At 49.7% G+C, this 18,375-nt stretch overlaps 1 protein-coding gene across 11 annotated transcripts in view; it reads left to right on the top strand.

Moving 5' to 3' along the window:
• Positions 1-18,375, top strand: part of LOC105476798 (musashi RNA binding protein 2) — a 432,533-nt gene that overhangs the window by 342,204 nt on the left and 71,954 nt on the right. For all 11 annotated transcript variants that reach the window (XR_984257.3, XR_984258.3, XM_011733001.3 and 8 more), the window contains exon 8: positions 528-610. Coding sequence is in view for 9 of the 11 variants with exons in the window: in XM_011733001.3 (XP_011731303.1) it covers positions 528-610 (83 nt within the window). In the remaining 2 variants the exon portion in view is untranslated. The remainder of the gene's footprint in view (positions 1-527; positions 611-18,375) is intronic.

The following is an 18,375-nucleotide window of genomic DNA, read 5'->3' as shown; positions in this document are numbered from 1 at the left end:
GCGCGGAACAGAGGCCTGAAACTTTTAATAGTTTCTTCCAGGCCTCAGGATGTCCTGATGAGGTATTAGAGGAAGTAATTCAGGAAGAAAAGGACAAATAACCGCCTCCGTCTGGAGGCCGACCCGAGGGCTGGCCAGGGCTGCTCGCGGAAAGGGCAAGCGTGGCCCCGCAGTGATCCACGAGGCTCTCGTTAGCCCACCCGCCTGCTGCGGTGCACAGAGCCGCGGGGCTCTGACCCTTGTAAATAACAGACAAGTAAATTTCTTGTTTGCTTCGGGGCAAATGTAAACCACACAGTGCCCGCTGCATGTGGGTGAAATCATTAACTTTTCCTCGCTGTCGGAAGGGTGCTCCGTACAAATTAGAAATCATTGCCTCCAACCTCAAGGCCCTCCCAAGGATCCGCCCACCTACCCCCAGACCGGGAGGCTGTCAAGACCTCAGGATGTCAGAGAAAAACGTGGGCCTGCCAGAACTGAACTCACCCCACCTCTCTTTGTTTTTTCTTCTCTCTCTTTTCCTTTAGGGTTTGGCTTTGTCACTTTTGAGAATGAAGATGTTGTGGAGAAAGTCTGTGAGATTCATTTCCATGAAATCAATAATAAAATGGTAAGTGTGTAGGGGTTGTGCTGAAATGGAACGCCCCCTTCCTCTACGTACACACCCTGTCTTGCAGACTGCTCCAGCCCATCATCGGGCTGGGCTGGGCAGGGGTGGGGAGGGGCTAGATGCTCGGGGTCTGGTCCTGTGAACAGTAGCAGTTGTTTCATACTGAGGTGGACAAACTCTATAAAGGGCCAAGTCGTGAAATTTTCATCTTTGCAGGCCATACAGCTGACTGCAACTACCCAGTTCTGCTGAGTAGAGTCCATAGGCAATGCATACATGAAGGAGTGGGGCTGTGTTTCAATAAAGCTTTGTTTATGGACACCAAAATTTGAACTTTATATACTTTTCACAGGTCACAAAATATTAATTTTTTAACCACTTAAAATGTAAAAACCAGGCCAAGCATGGTGGCTCACACCTGTAGTTTCTGCACTTTAGAAGGCCAAGGCAGGAAAATCACTTGAGGCCAGGAGTTCAAGACCAGCCTGGGAAACATAGCCAGACCTCATCTCTTTAAAAAAAAAAAAAAAAATTAGTGGGCCGCAGTGTGCCTGTAGCCCCACCTACTCGGGAGGCTGAGGTGGGAGGATCACCTGACCCTGGGAGGTTGAGGCTGCAGCGAGCCATGATCACACCACTGCACTCCAACCTGGGCAACAAAGCGAAACCCTGTCTCAAAAAAATAAAAATAAAATAAAAAGTTAAAAACTATTCTTAATTCTTGGACTTTACAAAAACAGGCAGAGGGGCTGGATTTGACCTGTGAGTCGTAACTTGCTGACACCTGGCTTAGGATATTCTTTTGCTGTGCAGCTTTTGAGGGGTATATCCTAGACAGGAAGTTTACTGCACCAAACTGTTTTTCTCTTTGGGTCCTGCTGGAAAATTAACATTCCCTCCCTTGCCATCAATTAATTTCTGCCCTCTTGATCAGCTGCTTCCTTCCCTCTCTTTGGCTCTTTAAAGTTCTTTTTTCTGCCACAGCAGCCTCAAAAGAAAGGAAGGTTGGATTACTGGAAGTTTGGGAAGTCATGTAGGCCTCCCAGATCAGTGGCCACCAGAGGGTGCCATATCATGCATAGCATTTGTGCACTCAAAGTCTCAAACTCCTTTCTTCAGATTGAGTGGGGGGTGAAAATTCCCTTCTTTGTTGGCTCTAGAAAAACAGAAGCTCAGCAGGTGTTTCTGGAACCATCAGCAGGTCCTTCGGAGCAAAAACATTTTGGTTGGCTATGAGAGCCTCCAGCCTCAAGAGAAGAGGGAGGGCAAATTTGTGTTTCAATTGCCGCTGTAACTTTAATATTTTCTTCCTTTTGTCAAAACATTTCTTGCTTCTGAAACATGCATTCAGACATGCATTGTATATTGGTCTGATATGTGTTCACCAACTTTAAATTCAATAATAGAGCTTTTAGTGTGGATAAGATCAAAGCAATCTGCTTAGCATGTGGTGCTACAGGCCTGATTCAATATTTGACTTGCTAATTTTTTCCCAGGGCACTAAAATAATATTGTTCATATTGTTCCTTGCCATCATATGCATCTGAAATGAAAATACTCTTTTTTTGCATACTGTATGTTGGAGGCATCAGCTCAGACATTAAAATGGTAGGAGGGAGATAAGTGTGTAGGAATAACACAGGTCCCCTCATAGGCTTTCTCTGCTCCCCAACTGTCAGCGCAAGTTTACAGTTGGTACTTTTATCTTGGTAGGCTACCACTTGGTATTTTTATTTTTATTTTTATTTTTTTAATTGAGACAGAGTCTTGCTCTGTTGTCCTGGCTGGAGTGCAGTGGTGTGATCTCGGCTCACTGCAACCTCTGCCTCCCGGGCTCAAGCAATTCTCCTGCCTCAGCCTCCCAAGTAGCTGGGATTACAGGTGTGCACCACCATACCCAGCTAATTTTTGTATTTCTGGTAGACGGGGTTTCACTGTGTTGGCCAGGCTGACCTCAAACTCCTGACATCACGTGATCCACCTGCCTCGGCCTCCCAAAGTGCTGGGATTACAGGCATAAGCCACTGCGCCTGACGGGTATTAGCTGTTTTTAAAATGAGAGAGACAGAGGACTTAAATGAAACTTGCATCCAGTCCCAGATACCTTGTTTATCCTAGCCAGAGCGCGCCATTGACAGGCTCCACTAAGGCTGCTGGGCAGTGGGCAGTGGGGAATAGAAGAGGCAGCAGATGCCATTCCTGTCCTGCCAAGGCTTAAGGGTTCATCAGGAGAGGCCAGATGTAGACCAGAAAGACGTTGCTCCGTGTGTCACCTTGAATGCGTATGTGTAGCCCTTCACTGTTGACAGGCTTTGAAATGAACCTGAGACACAGATGGGGAAAGGTTTTATCTTGGGAAACTGAGCCTCAGGGGATAGGTCCCAGGCTACCCAGAGAGTGAAGGAGCATAGGTCTTGAGCTTACTGGTGCCAAAGGAACTGTATAGACAGTTGTTGGAGCTTGGGGGTGGGAGCGTGAATCCCCAGATGACCTGGGCAGCAATCAGGAAGTAGAGCTTCTGCCCCAGAAAAAGAACCCATGGGGGCTGGCTTGAAGCCAAAGAAGTTTGCAGCCATTTTCCCATTTCATGTTTATCGCCTTCTTTCCCACCCAGGTGGAGGTTGACTATGTCAGGTGCACGTAACCGGGTTTTTAGTGTAAGGGTTTGTGTTTGCCTTTGAATCTGGGGCTAGTACTTGTTCTTCAAGAGAATGAGTAAAGATGGAAGTAGACAAGAGGAAGAAGTGGGGGCAGAGTGATTAGGATCACAGGCTTTGGAGGTGTTGGTCCATGTTCCCAGCACAGCCCAACAGTTGTGAGCTCCAAGGTGGGGAGTTTAGAGGCCCTGGGAGAGGACTTTGGAGGAGAACTCTGGGCCTTGCTGAGCTCCAGAAAGACAGGGCTGGTAATGATATTGCCTCACTGGGTTGTTAGAGACTGGGTGACATACCATGAGCAAAGGGCTTAGCACAGTGTCTGCACAGGGTGCAAGCTTGATCCGTGTTAGCTCTTGCCATCATCCTTGCCATCATCCACGTGCTGTCATTGAGAGGTATTTCTCCAGCCAGTTCCCCTCCTCTGAAGAAGGATGGAATTTAAAGGGTGTTGGAAGAGAAGCCTGAATCCTGAATTGTTTTGGTTTTTGTGATACTGGTTTCTACTTCTGAGGCCCAAAGAAAGGGAAATGAGTTTAAACTGGTCTATGGACAGAATTCAAATGAGATATCCGGAAAAACTGAAAACTCGAAGACTGCCAAGCAGGAACACAGATGATTGTTAGAACGTGTATAGGAGTGTTTCATAAACAGGACTGTGCTGTGAAACCACAGACCCATCTCCTCAAACCCTCGCGATCTTTCTGGGCATTTGGCAGAAAGTGGCAGATAGCTGCCCCCCCGGTACATACTGGAGCCATGAGTTTTTGATATTCGCAGATAGGAAAGGTCTTAGTGCAGATTAGTCACAGACATAGGACTGGAGTCCAGGTCTTCTGATTCAATCTCTGTGCCTGGCACTTAGGAGACCCTATATAAATAATTGTGGACTAAATAAAGGATTCACTGAAGGACCACATGTCTGTGAGGCACTTTATAGTTCCTATAGCCATGTCCCATCTAATTGGGTTGGGGAGTCGCTTCCTGGGCATTTTTTTAAATGGAGGTCCTTCTCTACCATGCAGAAGGGCCAGGAGCAGGAATGAGTCGTTCTACTCTGCAGGGGACCAGGATAACAGTCTTTGGGAAGTGGGGATCACAGGAACCCTTCCCTTCATTCCCCATGTAGGCCCTGCCTTAAGTAGGTCATCTCCAGAGGCGGCGGCAGGAGGATGCCCAGAAAGACCCCACATGACACCCTTTCGCACATAAAGATCCCACAAGTAGCTGACATTGCGTGGTACAAACTACATACTCTGCTAAACACTTTATGCATCATGCATCTTATTTCATTTGATTTTCACTTACTCTTCAATCATTATACGCATTTACAGATTGGCAAGGCGAGGCAGAGAGAAGTTAAGCAGTTTGCCCAAGGTCACATGGTCAGCAAATGGCAGCCCCAGAATTCAAGCCCAGAAAGCTATACTCCAGAGCTCATGTTTGTACCTATCAGGCTGTGTGCCCTCTTCAGGCCAAAAGGGACTTTCAAGGCTCTCTGGCTGGGCTGCAGGCCCTCCGCCACTGACCGCCCTTTCCCAGTCAGCTCTGTTGTGGCCTATGCGGTTCCACGTTATCCTAGTAGAAGAGCGGAGGAGACAAGCCAGATTCCCAGCTAGGGAGAAGAACCACGCTTGGGTTTTACAGGTCCCAGATCTCCATGCCTCTTCCTCCACTGCCACAAGCACAGATAAGTGACAAGCATGGGCCAGGAGTTGACTGCCATCCAAGCTCAGGGCCAAACCCACAAGCTCTCCAAGCCAGAGTGAAATGCAAATGTGGCTCTTTATCAATAAACACACACAAATGCATGCACAGAGCCGCCTCGTGACCCGCTAGAGAGGGGCTCCTCCCTGGCTACTCTGTGTGCCCCAGTGCGGGTGCAGCTAATGATGCCTCCCGTAGCGTCCCCCTGATTGAAGCAGCCCCTGAGCAGCAGCGACACTTGCTTGATGAGTCGCCAGAGCCCAGCCTTCAAGCGGCCTCCTGACGAGCCGGGCAGCAGCAGGAAGGGAGGTGAGAATTGACAAGAGCCACCTCCAGGCATCCGCAGAGGCCTAGTACAGCCTAGAACTTGAAATGATGTTGGGGAGCCATCACCACCCTCGTTGGGTGAGAGCGTGGGTACAGCCTGAAAGATGCTTGGGACGAGGGCATCTTGAGTAGAGCATTTCCTCACACCTGATTCAACAGGAAGGAATCGGTGCTTATAGGCACTGGGACCGTGCTTTACGTGCGCACTGTCTCCTTTTGTCTTCACAACATCCTGAGCTGGGGTCCTCATCTCATTTTACAGAGGGGTTCACTAGAGCTCAGTAGCAGTGGATCTCCTGTGGTGGGACAGTTCTAAGGGGCAGAGCTGGGATTTGAACCTGTATCATTCTGGCTCCGAACCCTCTGTTCTTCTCATTATACCTTGCTGCCCATTTAGGCAAACCTAATATTTGAAAAATATGGATTTATATGATGGGTGAATATCAAGAAGAGTTTTTATTTGCTTCATACAAATACTACTACAGGATTACTTTCAATCAACTTTGTCCAACCCATGACCCACGGGCCATATGTGGCCCAGGATGGCTTTGAATGTAGCCCAATGCAAATTCATAAACTTTCTTAGAACATTATGATTTTTTTGCAGATTTTTTTTTTTTAAAGCTCATCAGCGATCTTTAGTGTTAGTGTATTTCATGTGTGACTGAAGACAATTCTTCCACAATGTGGCCCAAGGAAGCCAAAAGATTGGACACCCCTGCTGGTTTTTTTTTTTTTTTTTTTTTTTTGGGAGACAGGGTCTCGTTCTGTCACCCAGGCTAGAGTGCAGTGACACGATCTTGGCTTACTGCAACCTCTGCCTCCCAGGTTTGAGTGATTCTCATGCCTCAGCCTCCTGAGTAGCTGGGATTATAGGCATGCGCCACCACGCCCAGCTAATTTTTTGTGTGTTTTTAGTAGAGATAGGGTTTTGCCATGTTGGCCAGGTGGTCTAGAACTCCTGGCCTCAAGTGATCCCCTTGCCTCTGCCTCCCAAAGTGCTGGGATTACAGGTGTCAGCCACTGCACCTGGCTACACCCCTGCTTTAAATAGTCCTTTTTCTCACTCCTTTAAGGTGATAGGATTTATAGAAATTTGCTAAGTAATTCATGGATACAGCTACTTTGGTTGTCCCTTGTCTTGGAATGAGAGGTCTGGATGCTGGTAGTCAAAGTGTGGTCCATGTACCAGCAGCCTCGGCAGTCCCTAGGAGCTGGTTGGGAATGCAGAGTCCCAGGTCCCACCCTAGACCTACAGAGTCAGAATCTGCATGCTGACAAATCCCCAGTGATTGGTGTGCACATTAAAGTCTGAGAAGCACCAGGCAAGGGCCACTGCTAATGACAGATAATGTGGGAGTTGTGGGTCATAAATAGACCAGCCATCATCAGAAGGAATGGACTTAGGAATGAAGGGAGCATGGAGCCAGGCCAAATAGGGCCAAGCTGGGCCTGGCATCTGGGCCCCCAGGCCAGTCTGGTGCTCTTGGCACCACTCCATACTCCCTCTGTGGTCAAACAGAGACCAGATTTCCGAAGATCTCCCAGAGGAAGCTCTCAGTGCCAGGGACTGCTCCCGCCCCTCACCATGCCCTTTCCCTTTGGGTGCAGGCCTTGGAACATTGCTTGCAGAAGACACATGAGGCATGCATCTGTTAGGGTAAAGGACTCGATTCTCCTGAGTGAGGTGCACTTGCCCTTGTCCCCAAGTCGGGACCTGCTGGGTCACTTAGAGACACCAAGAGAGCTTTGGAACCTGAGCCTGAATCCCAGGTCCACGGCTGGTGTTTCTGTGACCACAGGCGAGTGCCCTACCTGTCTGCACCAGTTTGCTCCTCGGGGAAATCAGAAGGTTGAGGATGGGCTGCCTTTTGCAGCTTATGTAAAGCCCTGATTTGATACCTGGAGGTCTCAGCCTGTTCTGTTGTAGGGTATGTAATTGGGTAGCCTTGAAGGCATCAGCCCTTGATAACTTCAAGTTTCTCCCATTGGGCCTAAGCCAGGGGCCAGCAAATTTTCTATAAAGGGCCAGAGAGTCTCTGTCACATCTATTCAGCCCTGCCATTGTAGCACACACATAGGCAATATGTAAATGAAGGGGCATGGCTGTGTTCACATAAAGCTTATTTACAAAAACGCATGGCAGCTGGGTTTGGCCTGCTGGCCACAGTTTGTTGACTCCTGGACTAAACTAATCTAGCTCAGAGCAGGTCCACTCAGGGTGCTCCTTGTCTACAGGGGTCCAATGAAAGGCATTTAGCCAAATGGTCAGCCAGTTTCACTATTAAGCACACATTTTTAGGGTTGGAGTAGAAAGGGGGTACCCCAAACAGGCACAGAGTTTGGGTATAGCAGCCTATGGAAAGTGTCAGTGCCTTCATTCTTTGGGGGAGTCCCCGGGTGGGGAGTGACACAATGGTCAGAACAGGGTGCTGTCAACCAGGGAGGCCTTCCTGGTAGAGGGTGCCTCAAGTCCTCAGTGCTGAACCCCCTTCCACTTCCCAGCTTTGTGGCCTTGGACAAATTACTTACATGTTTTGGCTCTGTGGTTCCCCTTTCTGTAAAACAGGTTGTGGTAGTGCCTACCTCAGAGAGCGCTGTCACTCAAGACTTATAAGGGTTTGGAACAGAGCCAGGCCATAGCACACTCTATCAGAGTGATATCACCACTGTCATCGTCGTCGTCATTCTTAGAATTATTTTACCAAGGAAATATGGAGTTAGCAGGTAAGGAGGTCCTCAGCAGATTATAAGTCAGTAAAATGCAAGTGTGCAGGACCTGGGCAGGACTGGGTCCCAAGTCTACGGGGCAGGGATGGAGAGTATGAGGTAGGCACTCTCAGTGCCTCTGGGGACGGTCCTAGGAGAGGAGGTGGTGCACCTCCCAAAGCAGAAGGAGCCCAGAGATGTGATTGTCTAGGCTCCGGAAAAGCTGAGTCCTACTCATCACCTGACTCATTCTTTAGGAAGGTTCCCAAAAAATCCACTTCTAAGAGCAAAGCCTAGTGAGATCTCAGGCCTGCTACCCTTCAGCCCAGGGCATACCTGGAGGATTGACTCGGAACCGGGGATTCTAGGGAAGAAAGGGCAGAAGGATAAGAAGGGAGGAGAGTCCTTAAGTGTCCTCTTGGACTCAGGGCTGCGGTGCTGTGACCAGCCCATCCATGGAGGCCAGCCCCAGGCTAGGGTCGGCTTCTGGGCCCTGCCACCTGGCAGGGTGCCCAGTGATTGGGCTCACCCCCACTCCCTCCAGCTGCTCCTCCTCAGCCCTGAAGACAGCTCCAAAGTGGTGGGTGTATTTGTGTGTGGGGAGGGGGGCGGGTAATGTGGGTGGAATTAACTAGGTTTCTGTATTCACGATCCTATTTGTAGCATCATTCTCACTCGTAAGCTAATTTTAGCCATCCATTCTGCTTCTGTTGCCATTTATAAAATGAGAATGTCAAATGCAATATTAAACAAGCAGGATGAAGGCAAAAAAGGAAATGCCAGAGAGGCATTTAATAAATGAATCTGGTGTTTACGTGGGAGAGGGAGAGATCCTGCCCCCCACGCATCACACAGGCGAGCGCGTGCACATGCTGTTTGTGTACAGGCTGTGTTAACGAGAGCAGAGTGATTAGTGTGTTGGGGGAGGCCGGGTGGTTCGGTGGTAAATGTTTGTTGCTCTTTAGGCAGAAGTAATTTGGCCTGCAGGGAGTGGCCTCCCAGTTGCCTGAGTGGTTCGCTTGCCCTCCATCTGTCCTCTAGTGATGTCAGTGTGGGCAGGGCCAGAAAGGGCAGTGGTCTGTCTCCTCAGTGTCTCAGCACCCAGTGCCTCTGGGCTTTTCTGAACGTGCTGCCACCAGCGTCCCCCTACTTCACCCCCAGGGCGCAGGGTCATGAGAGGGGAGCATGGAGACCACTAGGAGGGGCTGCTCCCCCTTCTCTTCTGCCTCTTCCTTAGGCAGAAGGCAGGGCGTGAACAGTCTGCGCCCGTATGCAGCTGCAGAGACCAAGCCCAGAGTAGCGTGTCTCTTGCCTGGACTCTTGCCAATTTCTCTTCTAGTTTCACTCTAGTTTCCCCAGGGCCTGGGAGTTCTGTCCCTGGTTCTTCCTTTGCCCTCTTCTTTCAGCTGCTCTGCCGAGAAAAGAAGGCTCAAGCCATACCTTTTATTTTCTCCCTTTCTTAAATAAATGAAGTTAGGCCCCGTGCAGGGCCTCTGGCCCAGCCCACCGTGCACTGGGGTAAGCACTCCTCCAGCCTTGTGGCGGAACCTGAGCACCTGCTGGAGGCTGAGGTTTCTTTCCACTTTGAAATGCCCTTGCAGGTTCCCAGAAATGAAAAGGAGGACAGCTGCTACTGCCACCATCAGCTTTTTCCCCAAATAGTGCAGCCTGGGAAGCTCTCTCTACACATCCTGCTGATGAAAGCAGGGAGATGGGACCTACCTGGCTGACAGGTGCGGGAAGGGTTAGGGAGAAGGGCAATGACTGTGTGCTAAGAATCTGCTGTGCTGGGGAGGCTGCTGCTCTCTTTCTTCCTCTTCACTCCCCAGTATGGGATTTCAGTGAACACAGATGTGAACTGACTTCATCACCTTCAAAGGCACTCACCTAGGCTCCATGTGGAGAGGGCAAGGTGTGACTCAACCAACTTTATGCAGTGCAAGCACTTTATAGGATTAGCTCCGAGAGCCCTATGGGGTAGGCACAGCTGTCACTGTTTTAGAGGTGAGAACATGGAGGTGCGAAGAAGTTAGGCAGCTGGTTTCAGCTCAGAGAGCCAGCAAGTGGAACAGAGATTTAAAGCCAGGAGCCCTAGCCTTAGGCTAGACTGCTGTATAACAGACTAGGCACCCTCTCTCAGATCTGGGCAGGGCGGGGGCTGCTGTTATTGGAGTGCATCTCAGGTGATACTGGGGACCAGCTCCTCTCTACGCATTGCCTAGATTCTGAGGACCTCTGAGGGAAGAGCCACATCTCAGCCACATTCATTTCTGTGTCCACACCCAGCCCCTGCTCGGTAAATAGTAGATGCTTAATGTTTATTTTTCGTTTATGACATATTTCACTTTGCCATCACTGATTGTAATTAAAACACTGAGCAGAGGAAACAGTGGATGAAATTAGTTCTGGAAGTGGTGAGGAGATCAGTTGTGGAAGCTAGCATCGGGAAAGGCTTTGTGAACTAGACCCAGATAGGCCTTGAGGGTTGGGTGGAGGGTGTGGGGAAAGGCTGTGTGCGGTGGGGTGGGGTGGGGCTGGCAGCCAGAGACCTAGAGGACGGAGCAGAGGTTTTGAAGCTGGGGGTCTACGATTGAATTCTGGCTATGCTTTGTGACCTTAGGCAAGTCATTCCTCAGAACCTCTGTGTCCTTTTCTGCTGTGACTATGAGGCAGATAAGGCCATCGCACAGAGGAAACGAGGCTCCATGCAGTGAGGGAATTGACAACCGTGGACTTTCTTTGAGGATTTCTGTGTGCCAGGCACTGTACTTTATATCCATTATGTGTATATGTTATGTAATATATGAAAATTACACACACACACAAGGATGTTGTGGCTGTGCCTAGTTATGGATAGCACTCAATAAACAGTGCATGCCTTCCTCCCCAGAGTAACCCTACTGAGTCAAGATTATAAATCTAATAGGTCTCTCAATGCCTTTTGCAAACAGGTCTGGGCCATTTATAACATGCATGTGTCCTGGAAAGTAGACGTTCCTGCTGCCTGCCTTCCCGTGCCGAAGCTGGCAGCTCCATTTCCGTTTGCATAGTAACCCTTTCCTCTGTAGACTGCATGGGCGGGTCCCACATCCCTGAGGACCTTTTTGCAGTAGAACAAGAAAAGTTATCATGTACAAGTAGGTCTCCTGGTGCTTGACCACACACTGGTCCCTGTCCACAAGGACAGTGCCTGATGATGATGTCTGGGGAAGGGAGAAGGGAGGGTCTCTTCCGCTCACTTTCCAGTATCCACAGTGACCAGCCGGGAAGCCTCTCTGTGTTAGGCCGTTCTTGCGTTGCTATAAAGAAATACCTGAGACTGGGGAATTTATTTGAGAAAGAAGTTTAGTTGGCTTACAGTTCGGCAGGTTGTACAGGCATGGTGCCAACATCGCTGGGCTTCTGCGGGGGCCTCAGGGAGCTTTGACTCATGGGGGGAGGCAAAGTAGGAGCGGGCACATTGCATGGCGAAAGCAGGAACCTCAGTTCCTTGAGGTTGGGTTCCCCGAATCTTGATTATAAACCTGCAAGAGCCTTACAAAATGTCCTGCTTTTTGTGGGGTCTCCAAAGAGAGAGAGTGCAGGGAGGTGCCACACTTTTTTTTTTTTTTTTTTTTTTTTTTGAGACGGAGTCTTGCTCTGTCGCCCAGGCTGGAGTGCAGCGGCCGGATCTCTGCTCACTGCAAGCTCCGCCTCCCGGGTTCACGGCATTCTCCTGCCTCAGCCTCCCGAGTAGCTGGGACTACAGGTGCCCGCCACCTCGCCCGGCTAGTTTTTTTGTTTTTTTTTTTTTAGTAGAGACGGGGTTTCACCGTGTTAGCCAAGATGGTCTCAATCTCCTGACCTCGTGATCCGCCCGTCTCGGCCTCCCAAAGTGCTGGGATTACAGGCTTGAGCCACCACGCCCGGCCAGTGCCACACATTTTTAAGCAACTCCGAGTAAGAGCTCACTCATCACCAAGCAGGTGGCCCAAGCCATTCACAAGGGATCCACCCTCATGATCCAGACACTTCCCACCAGGCCCCATCTCCAACACTGGGGAGTACATTTCAACATGAGATTTGGGTGGAGACAAATATCCAAACTATATGACCACCTGAGTGTGCAGAGGGCAGAAGGGCTCGTACCAGTGAGGGAAAAGGACTGCAGAGTGGTTAGGGACCCTTCCCCTGCCAGATTGAAGGACCAGGGCTTCCCAGCACAGCTGTCAGGATTTCCAGGGATGCAATTGCTGCCTCACCAACCCCCCAGCCCCTTAATGGCTTCTTAAGGCCTTGCCCTCACCCGGCCACATACTCACACTAGTCAGGAATCCATCTTGCCTCTGGCCCTGGGCAAGAAAGCAACTGGATGGAACTGAAACCCTGGACCAGATGTTAAAACTCAGTAGAGGTGACCTGGCTCTCTGAAGGTCATACAGGGAGTGATGGTGACACGCCCATCTCAAGTGGGAGCTGCACATGGAGGGGGAGCCAAGGTTCCTGCGTTTCCCTCCCTGGGCCACTCCACCTCCCCTAGGTGGGTTCCACCCCCTCTCCTTGTTACATCATAGCCTCTTTCTCCAACTCATTCAAGAGCTCTCTCAGCAGCACCAGCTTCCTGGGTATGAGACCTGAGCCATGGCTTGGCCCTGCCGTCAGAAGGCGCCCACACTGGTCTAATGCTCTGCTCTTTGTTGCCGTCTTGCAAATCCTAGTCATTGTTGGACAAAGGACCCCTCATCGTCTTTTGGCCGTGGGCCCTGTTCGTTCTGCTATGAGGCTGACTCAGGGCGAGGTGCCGTGCAGGTACACAGTAGGAGAGTTGAACCCCGATCAAGGGCTTGTTTTGTGTTTATCTTCCTTGCTTTGCAAGTTCCTTGAGGTTGGGTCTCCCCGAATCTTGATTATAAACCTGCAAGAGCCTTACAAAATGTCCTGCTTTTTGTGGGGTCTCCAGAAAAGGCTTGTGATTGGCAGAGGGGGCAAGAGAGCAGTGACCAGGAAGAAGAAAGGCTGTGGCCGCTGGATGGCAAAGGAGGGCTGTGTGGGGAGGTATGTGTGACGTGTGGTGTCTGGAGGCCAGGCTCACCCCCTCCTGCCTCAGTAGCAAGATGGGTGTAGCTGTCAGGCTCTAGGCAAGACACTTAACACTTGAGTAGCATCTCCCCTCCTCTTCACCATCTCCCTGGGCAGGGCTCAGGGCCTGATGGCCAGAGGAGAGGGTCAGCATGGGGCTTCAGAGAAACAATGTTGGCCTTGAACCCACCAGAACCTAGCTGGGGAAGAGGTCAAGCGGATCGGGGGCGAGACCAGGTCAGATCTCTTACATCTATTAGGAAACGCCACGGAAGGACAGGTACCCACCCTAGAAACTGCAGGACATTCTCTCCTCCTGAGCCCTTTCTTCCCTCTGTTCCCCTCCCCTTTCTGTTAGCCAGACAGTCAGACGGTCAAGGTTGATACCTGAGCACTGGGGAATTTTATCCATTGAAATAGGCCTCTCCCCCGGAGGACTAAACAGTCTCAGACACGACCTGTTTGGAGTGAGAAATGAAACTGCAGACCCTGGCCTCTTCAGGCCAAACAGGCTTTCCTTGTCCTGGATGCTACATCAAGGCCACAGGTCCAGCGCTTGGATTTTCCTCTGGGCCCCGAGGCCACGTGCTGACTGGGTTCTTTTGTACAGAGACCAGGGAAAAACAAAAGCCCCTTACTTCCCAAAGCTTGGCGTACTTCTCAGACTGCCAGGCACCATCCCCAAAGATGCCAGGGCAGTGAGCTTACCTTTGCAAGGACTTCGGATCCATTGGGGAGGAGTGGCCACTCATAGTAGCTGCAGGGAAGGCGTTCTTGCAGAAGCTCCAGCACCTCCTCTGAAAGCCAGTGCTAAGCATTCCCCACTAGGGAGATGGTGTAACACAGGGCCACAGCACCTACTCTCCTGGCTTGGGCTGGGGCTATAGGCAGATCGGGATTAACATCCCAGCCCTGCACACAGGTACTGGGTCTGGACCACAGGTTAGATGTCTGAGTCTGAGCCTCAGTTTCCTGCTCTGTGGGATGGATATATAGCTATAAAGGACATTATCGGGTCCACTGACAAAACAAGCATATGGAAGGTAAAGTATTTTATTAATGTTAAACATACTGAGACTGATAACTGTGCTATGATTATGTAAGAAAATGCCCTCATGTTTAGGAAATGCAAACCAACTTACACTCAAATGGAAAAAAAAAAAAAAAAATCCCGGCCAGGTGCGGTGGCTCACGCCTGTAATCCCAGCACTTTGGGAGGCCGAGGCAGGCAGATCACAAGGTCAGGAGTTCAAGAACAGCCTGGCCAATATGGTGAAACCCTGTCTATACTAAAAATACAAAAATTAGCAGGGTGTGATGGCACGCACCTGTAGTCCCAGCTACTCGGGAGGCTGAGGCAGGAGAATCGCTTGAACCCAGGAGGCGGAGGTTGCAGTGAGCCGAGGTCGCGCCACTGCACTCCAACCTGAGTGACACAGCAAGACTCTATCTAAAAAAAAAAAAAAAAAATTCTACATATAGATATAGAGGGCTCAGGAGTGTGTGCAAATGATAAGGCAAAAGTAACAAAATGTTAGCAGTAGGTGATTTCTGGTAAAGGATACCATCCTTGCAACTTTTCTGTAAATTTGAAATGATTCCTGAGTAAGGAGTTGGAAACTGCAAACCTCCTTGCTGAGGTGCTGTGGATGCTGATGGGAGGAGGCACCCAACCCAGTGGGCAGCAAGGATAAGAGTGTTAGTGACCACAGTGGCCACGCTCCCATCAGGCCTTTGTTTTGTTCTCTAAAGGAACATGCTGCTGCCCTAGGCGTCCAGGGACTAGGTCATTATTCTGAACACATTACCATGGGGACTATGAGGAAGCCACACCCTGTCTTCCAAGGCCAGTTTGTCGAACAAAGCAGCATATTGGGAAAAGAAAATTTCAAAACCAATCCCATCAATTTTGTTGGGGTGGGGGGTGTTGGCACATCCCTGGTATTGGGAGTGTTTTGTGGCATTGCCAGCTGTGCACCTTGAAAACAGAGACCTGGTCTTTCGGTCATCAGTGGCCTCTGAGGCTTCTTACAAGTGCTCAGTCAGATGGAACATCTCACTGCATTTCTTGCCCCTTGAATAGACTGCTCTGGTCAGTTGCTATTTGAAACAATAGCAGCAGCAGCCACTGTGAGAAGCTGTTGGTGCAGGAGTCTCAAGGACTGAGACTGGGAGGTGGCCCTTCCCCAAGGGGAAGTCTTAGGAGGTGAGGCCAAAACACCTGCAGCAAGAGGCCTGGTCCCCGTGAGCACCACCTTTGTTTTGTTTTAGAGGACCATGGGGAGCCAGGCAGGCCTCTGTGGGGCTGCAGTGAGAAGGGAGCCCCATGCCCTGCCCTCTGCCCTGTGGTGAGAGCAGCCCTACGTGCCCACTGCTCCAACGACCCAGCCAGCCAAGAGCCAGAGTGTGGGGAGTGCCTCCTGCTGCCTTGTCAGCTCACTGCCCTTCACTGACCTCATGTGGTTGTTGGTTTCCAAAGATTATCCCTAGAGCCCCCTCCCACACGGACTCTAGGCTGGCCCAGTGTCACCAGTAGAATGTGTTGGAGGAAGCACTGTGAGTCCCAAGGCTAGGTTAGAAGAAACCTTGCAGCTTCTGCTTGAGTCTCTTGGAATGCTTGTGCTTGGGACACTTCCTCTTGGGACTCAGCCGCCATATTGTGGCAAGACCAGGTGCCGTGGAGGAGCCATGGTGGACGTCTCGTCAGCAGGCCCAGCCGAACCAGCATGGCTGCCTACCATGGGAGCGAGGAGCCATCGTGGGCCTCCAGCCTCATTGAGGCCTCCTCTGGCTTCAGCCCCAGTCACCACCTGACCACAGTGCCATGAGACCACCAGCAAGAGCCCAGCCGAGCCGGTCACCCCACAGAACCCTGAGGAAGGATGGTTAAATTGTTGCTCAAAGCCATTAAGTTTGGGGGCAGTTTGTTGCTCAGCAGTAGATACCTGGAACAGAGTGTGTGGTCAGATAGCCTAAGTACATGACTAGAACCGAAAAGATAGCCTGCTTTTTATCCTGTTTGGGTTCTGACCGTAACCCGGGTTGTTCATGCCAAGCTCTCTGGCTTATGCAAGGCCTGGGGGAGGACAGCAGGGGAAGGTGACCCGATGTGTGCTAACTCAAGAGGCTCGGGAGGCTGACAAGTGCAGAAGCAGCGAGGGGCAGGTTGATGTGTGAGTACTTGCATTCATCTTAGGAGAACAAGGCAGTCAGAGCCTCTTCTTTTTCAATACAGTGAGAGCTCTCAGAGAGGTAGAGGCTTTCTTTATTTATCTTTGGGTCCCCAAAGCCTAGCACTTGCCTGGCGTGTTGAGTTCCTCTGCATCCACGTCATTGAATTAAGTGGCTGAGTCTCGGGGGTGGAGGGGACTGGACAGGCTTCCTGGTCCTGAGAAGTCTTTCAAGAGGCCTTCAGGGCAGGCAGGCCAGGTTCCCTGCTGGTAACTGTTACCTGCTGCCTTCCCCTGTCGTTCAGATGCCCAGGACAGGCGGGGTCCCCCCGAGAGTGCGTGTGCCATGGCCCCTGGCCTTGGGGAACACTCACCGTTGACCCAGCGGGTGGTTGACACTCAAACAGTCATTGCTGCCCAAACCACCAGCAGCAAAGACAGAGCAGAATTAAACCGAGCTGTCAGCCCTGTTCAGTGAGAGGAAGAGTAGGTGGGTTTGTTTAAAACACTCCCATTACAGTCAGTTAACCTTTATGTTCCCTAAATGAAAATTGTATAAACCTGAGATTTCCGTTGATCAGGTTGCCTAGGAACAGGCAGCAGGTTTTCATAAGACAATGCAGTAGATTGTCACCGATAGGGCTATTAGGAACTGAGCTGGTTAGCGATATTATTCCCCTTGCTGGGGTTGGCTTTGGGTAATTATCTGTCTGCCTGTGCAAGACACACCCATCTCCCCAGGCTTGGGGCAGGTTCATGCAAATGAGATTTCTCAGCCTGCTCCTCTGGCGTCCCGAAGTCAGTTTTCAACCCTGGGCTTAGGAGAGCCAATTTGGATGAGTTTGTTGTTTTCAATCACCTTTTCCCCCCTACCTGCAATGACAACATTCTAATAGCCCTATCAGTGACAGTCTGTTGCATTATCTTACAAAAACCTGCTCCCTGTTGCTTAGCAGAAAGCTTGGAAAATAAATAGCAAAATGCCCGATTAAAATTTAAAAACAAAGTAACTCTAAGACAATTTTAGTATGTCTTTTCAGTATTTTTCCCTATATGATATATGCACTTGTTTATTTTTCAAAAAGTCAGTGACATTTGCTTTTTTCCCGCCTGCAGTTAGAGTGACCTGTCATCCTGGTTTGCCTGGGACTGAGGGGTTTCCCAGAACCAGTGCATAATTATTATCAACACACTTTTTCATAGCTTCATAGCATTCAATCAGTGTGGATAAACCAGACTCAGCTAATTCCCTGTTCTTCTGTATTTCAGTTGTTTCCTTTTATTAAAAAAAATAATAATAATCTAATTCCTGTAGGGCAAATTCCTAGAGGTAAGATTACTAGGTGTATGTATAAATTTATGGCTTTTGATATAGTGTCAGGTTGCCCTCCAGAAAAATACGTGCCAATTTCCACCCCACCGCACCATACCCTCAGAAACCCTTACATCAAACAGTGCTTTCATCACTGTCAATCTGTGGGCAAAAAATATGCTTTATCTTGGGGAATGTGTTCTTTATTAGCTGTCTGTGAATTGTCTACTCATGTCTTTTACCCATGGCTCTTTTGGGATGCTCATCTCTTTTAATCTATAGAACTCTTTGTATTAAGCATATTAGTCATGAATGTTGAACCATTTTGTCCATTTTTTAAGGCATTTGTGGTTATTCTTGAAAGAGCAAGAGTAATACCTGTTATCGGGTGTCTTTGAAGAAAGGGGACTTATATCTTAGGTAATTATAGCATCCCCCTAACGTTGAGCACTAAAATATTTTTTGATTGAAGTATTTGAGATGAGACTATCTCTAAAACAGATAACCCATAGAGGTCCCTTTTTATTTTTATTTTATTTATTTATTTTTTTGAGACAGAGTCTCGCTCTGTCGCCCAGGCTAGAGTGCAGTGGTGCAATCTCGGCTCACTACAACCTCCACCTCACGGGTTCAAGCGATTCTTCTGCCTTAGTCTCCCAAGTAGCTGGGATTACAGGAGCGTGCCACCACGCCCGGCTAATTTTTTTGTATTTTTAGTAGAGACAGGGTTTGCCATGATGGCCAGGCTGGTCTCAAACTCTTGGGCTCAAGCAGTCTGCCTGCCTTAGCCTCCCTAAGTGCTGGGATTACAAGTGTGAGCCACTTTGT

This window comes from Macaca nemestrina, chromosome 17 (genome assembly GCF_043159975.1).
Source record: "Macaca nemestrina isolate mMacNem1 chromosome 17, mMacNem.hap1, whole genome shotgun sequence".
In the NCBI taxonomy this organism is placed as follows: Eukaryota; Metazoa; Chordata; class Mammalia; order Primates; family Cercopithecidae; genus Macaca; species Macaca nemestrina.
This window is presented reverse-complemented; position numbering and strand designations above follow the sequence as displayed.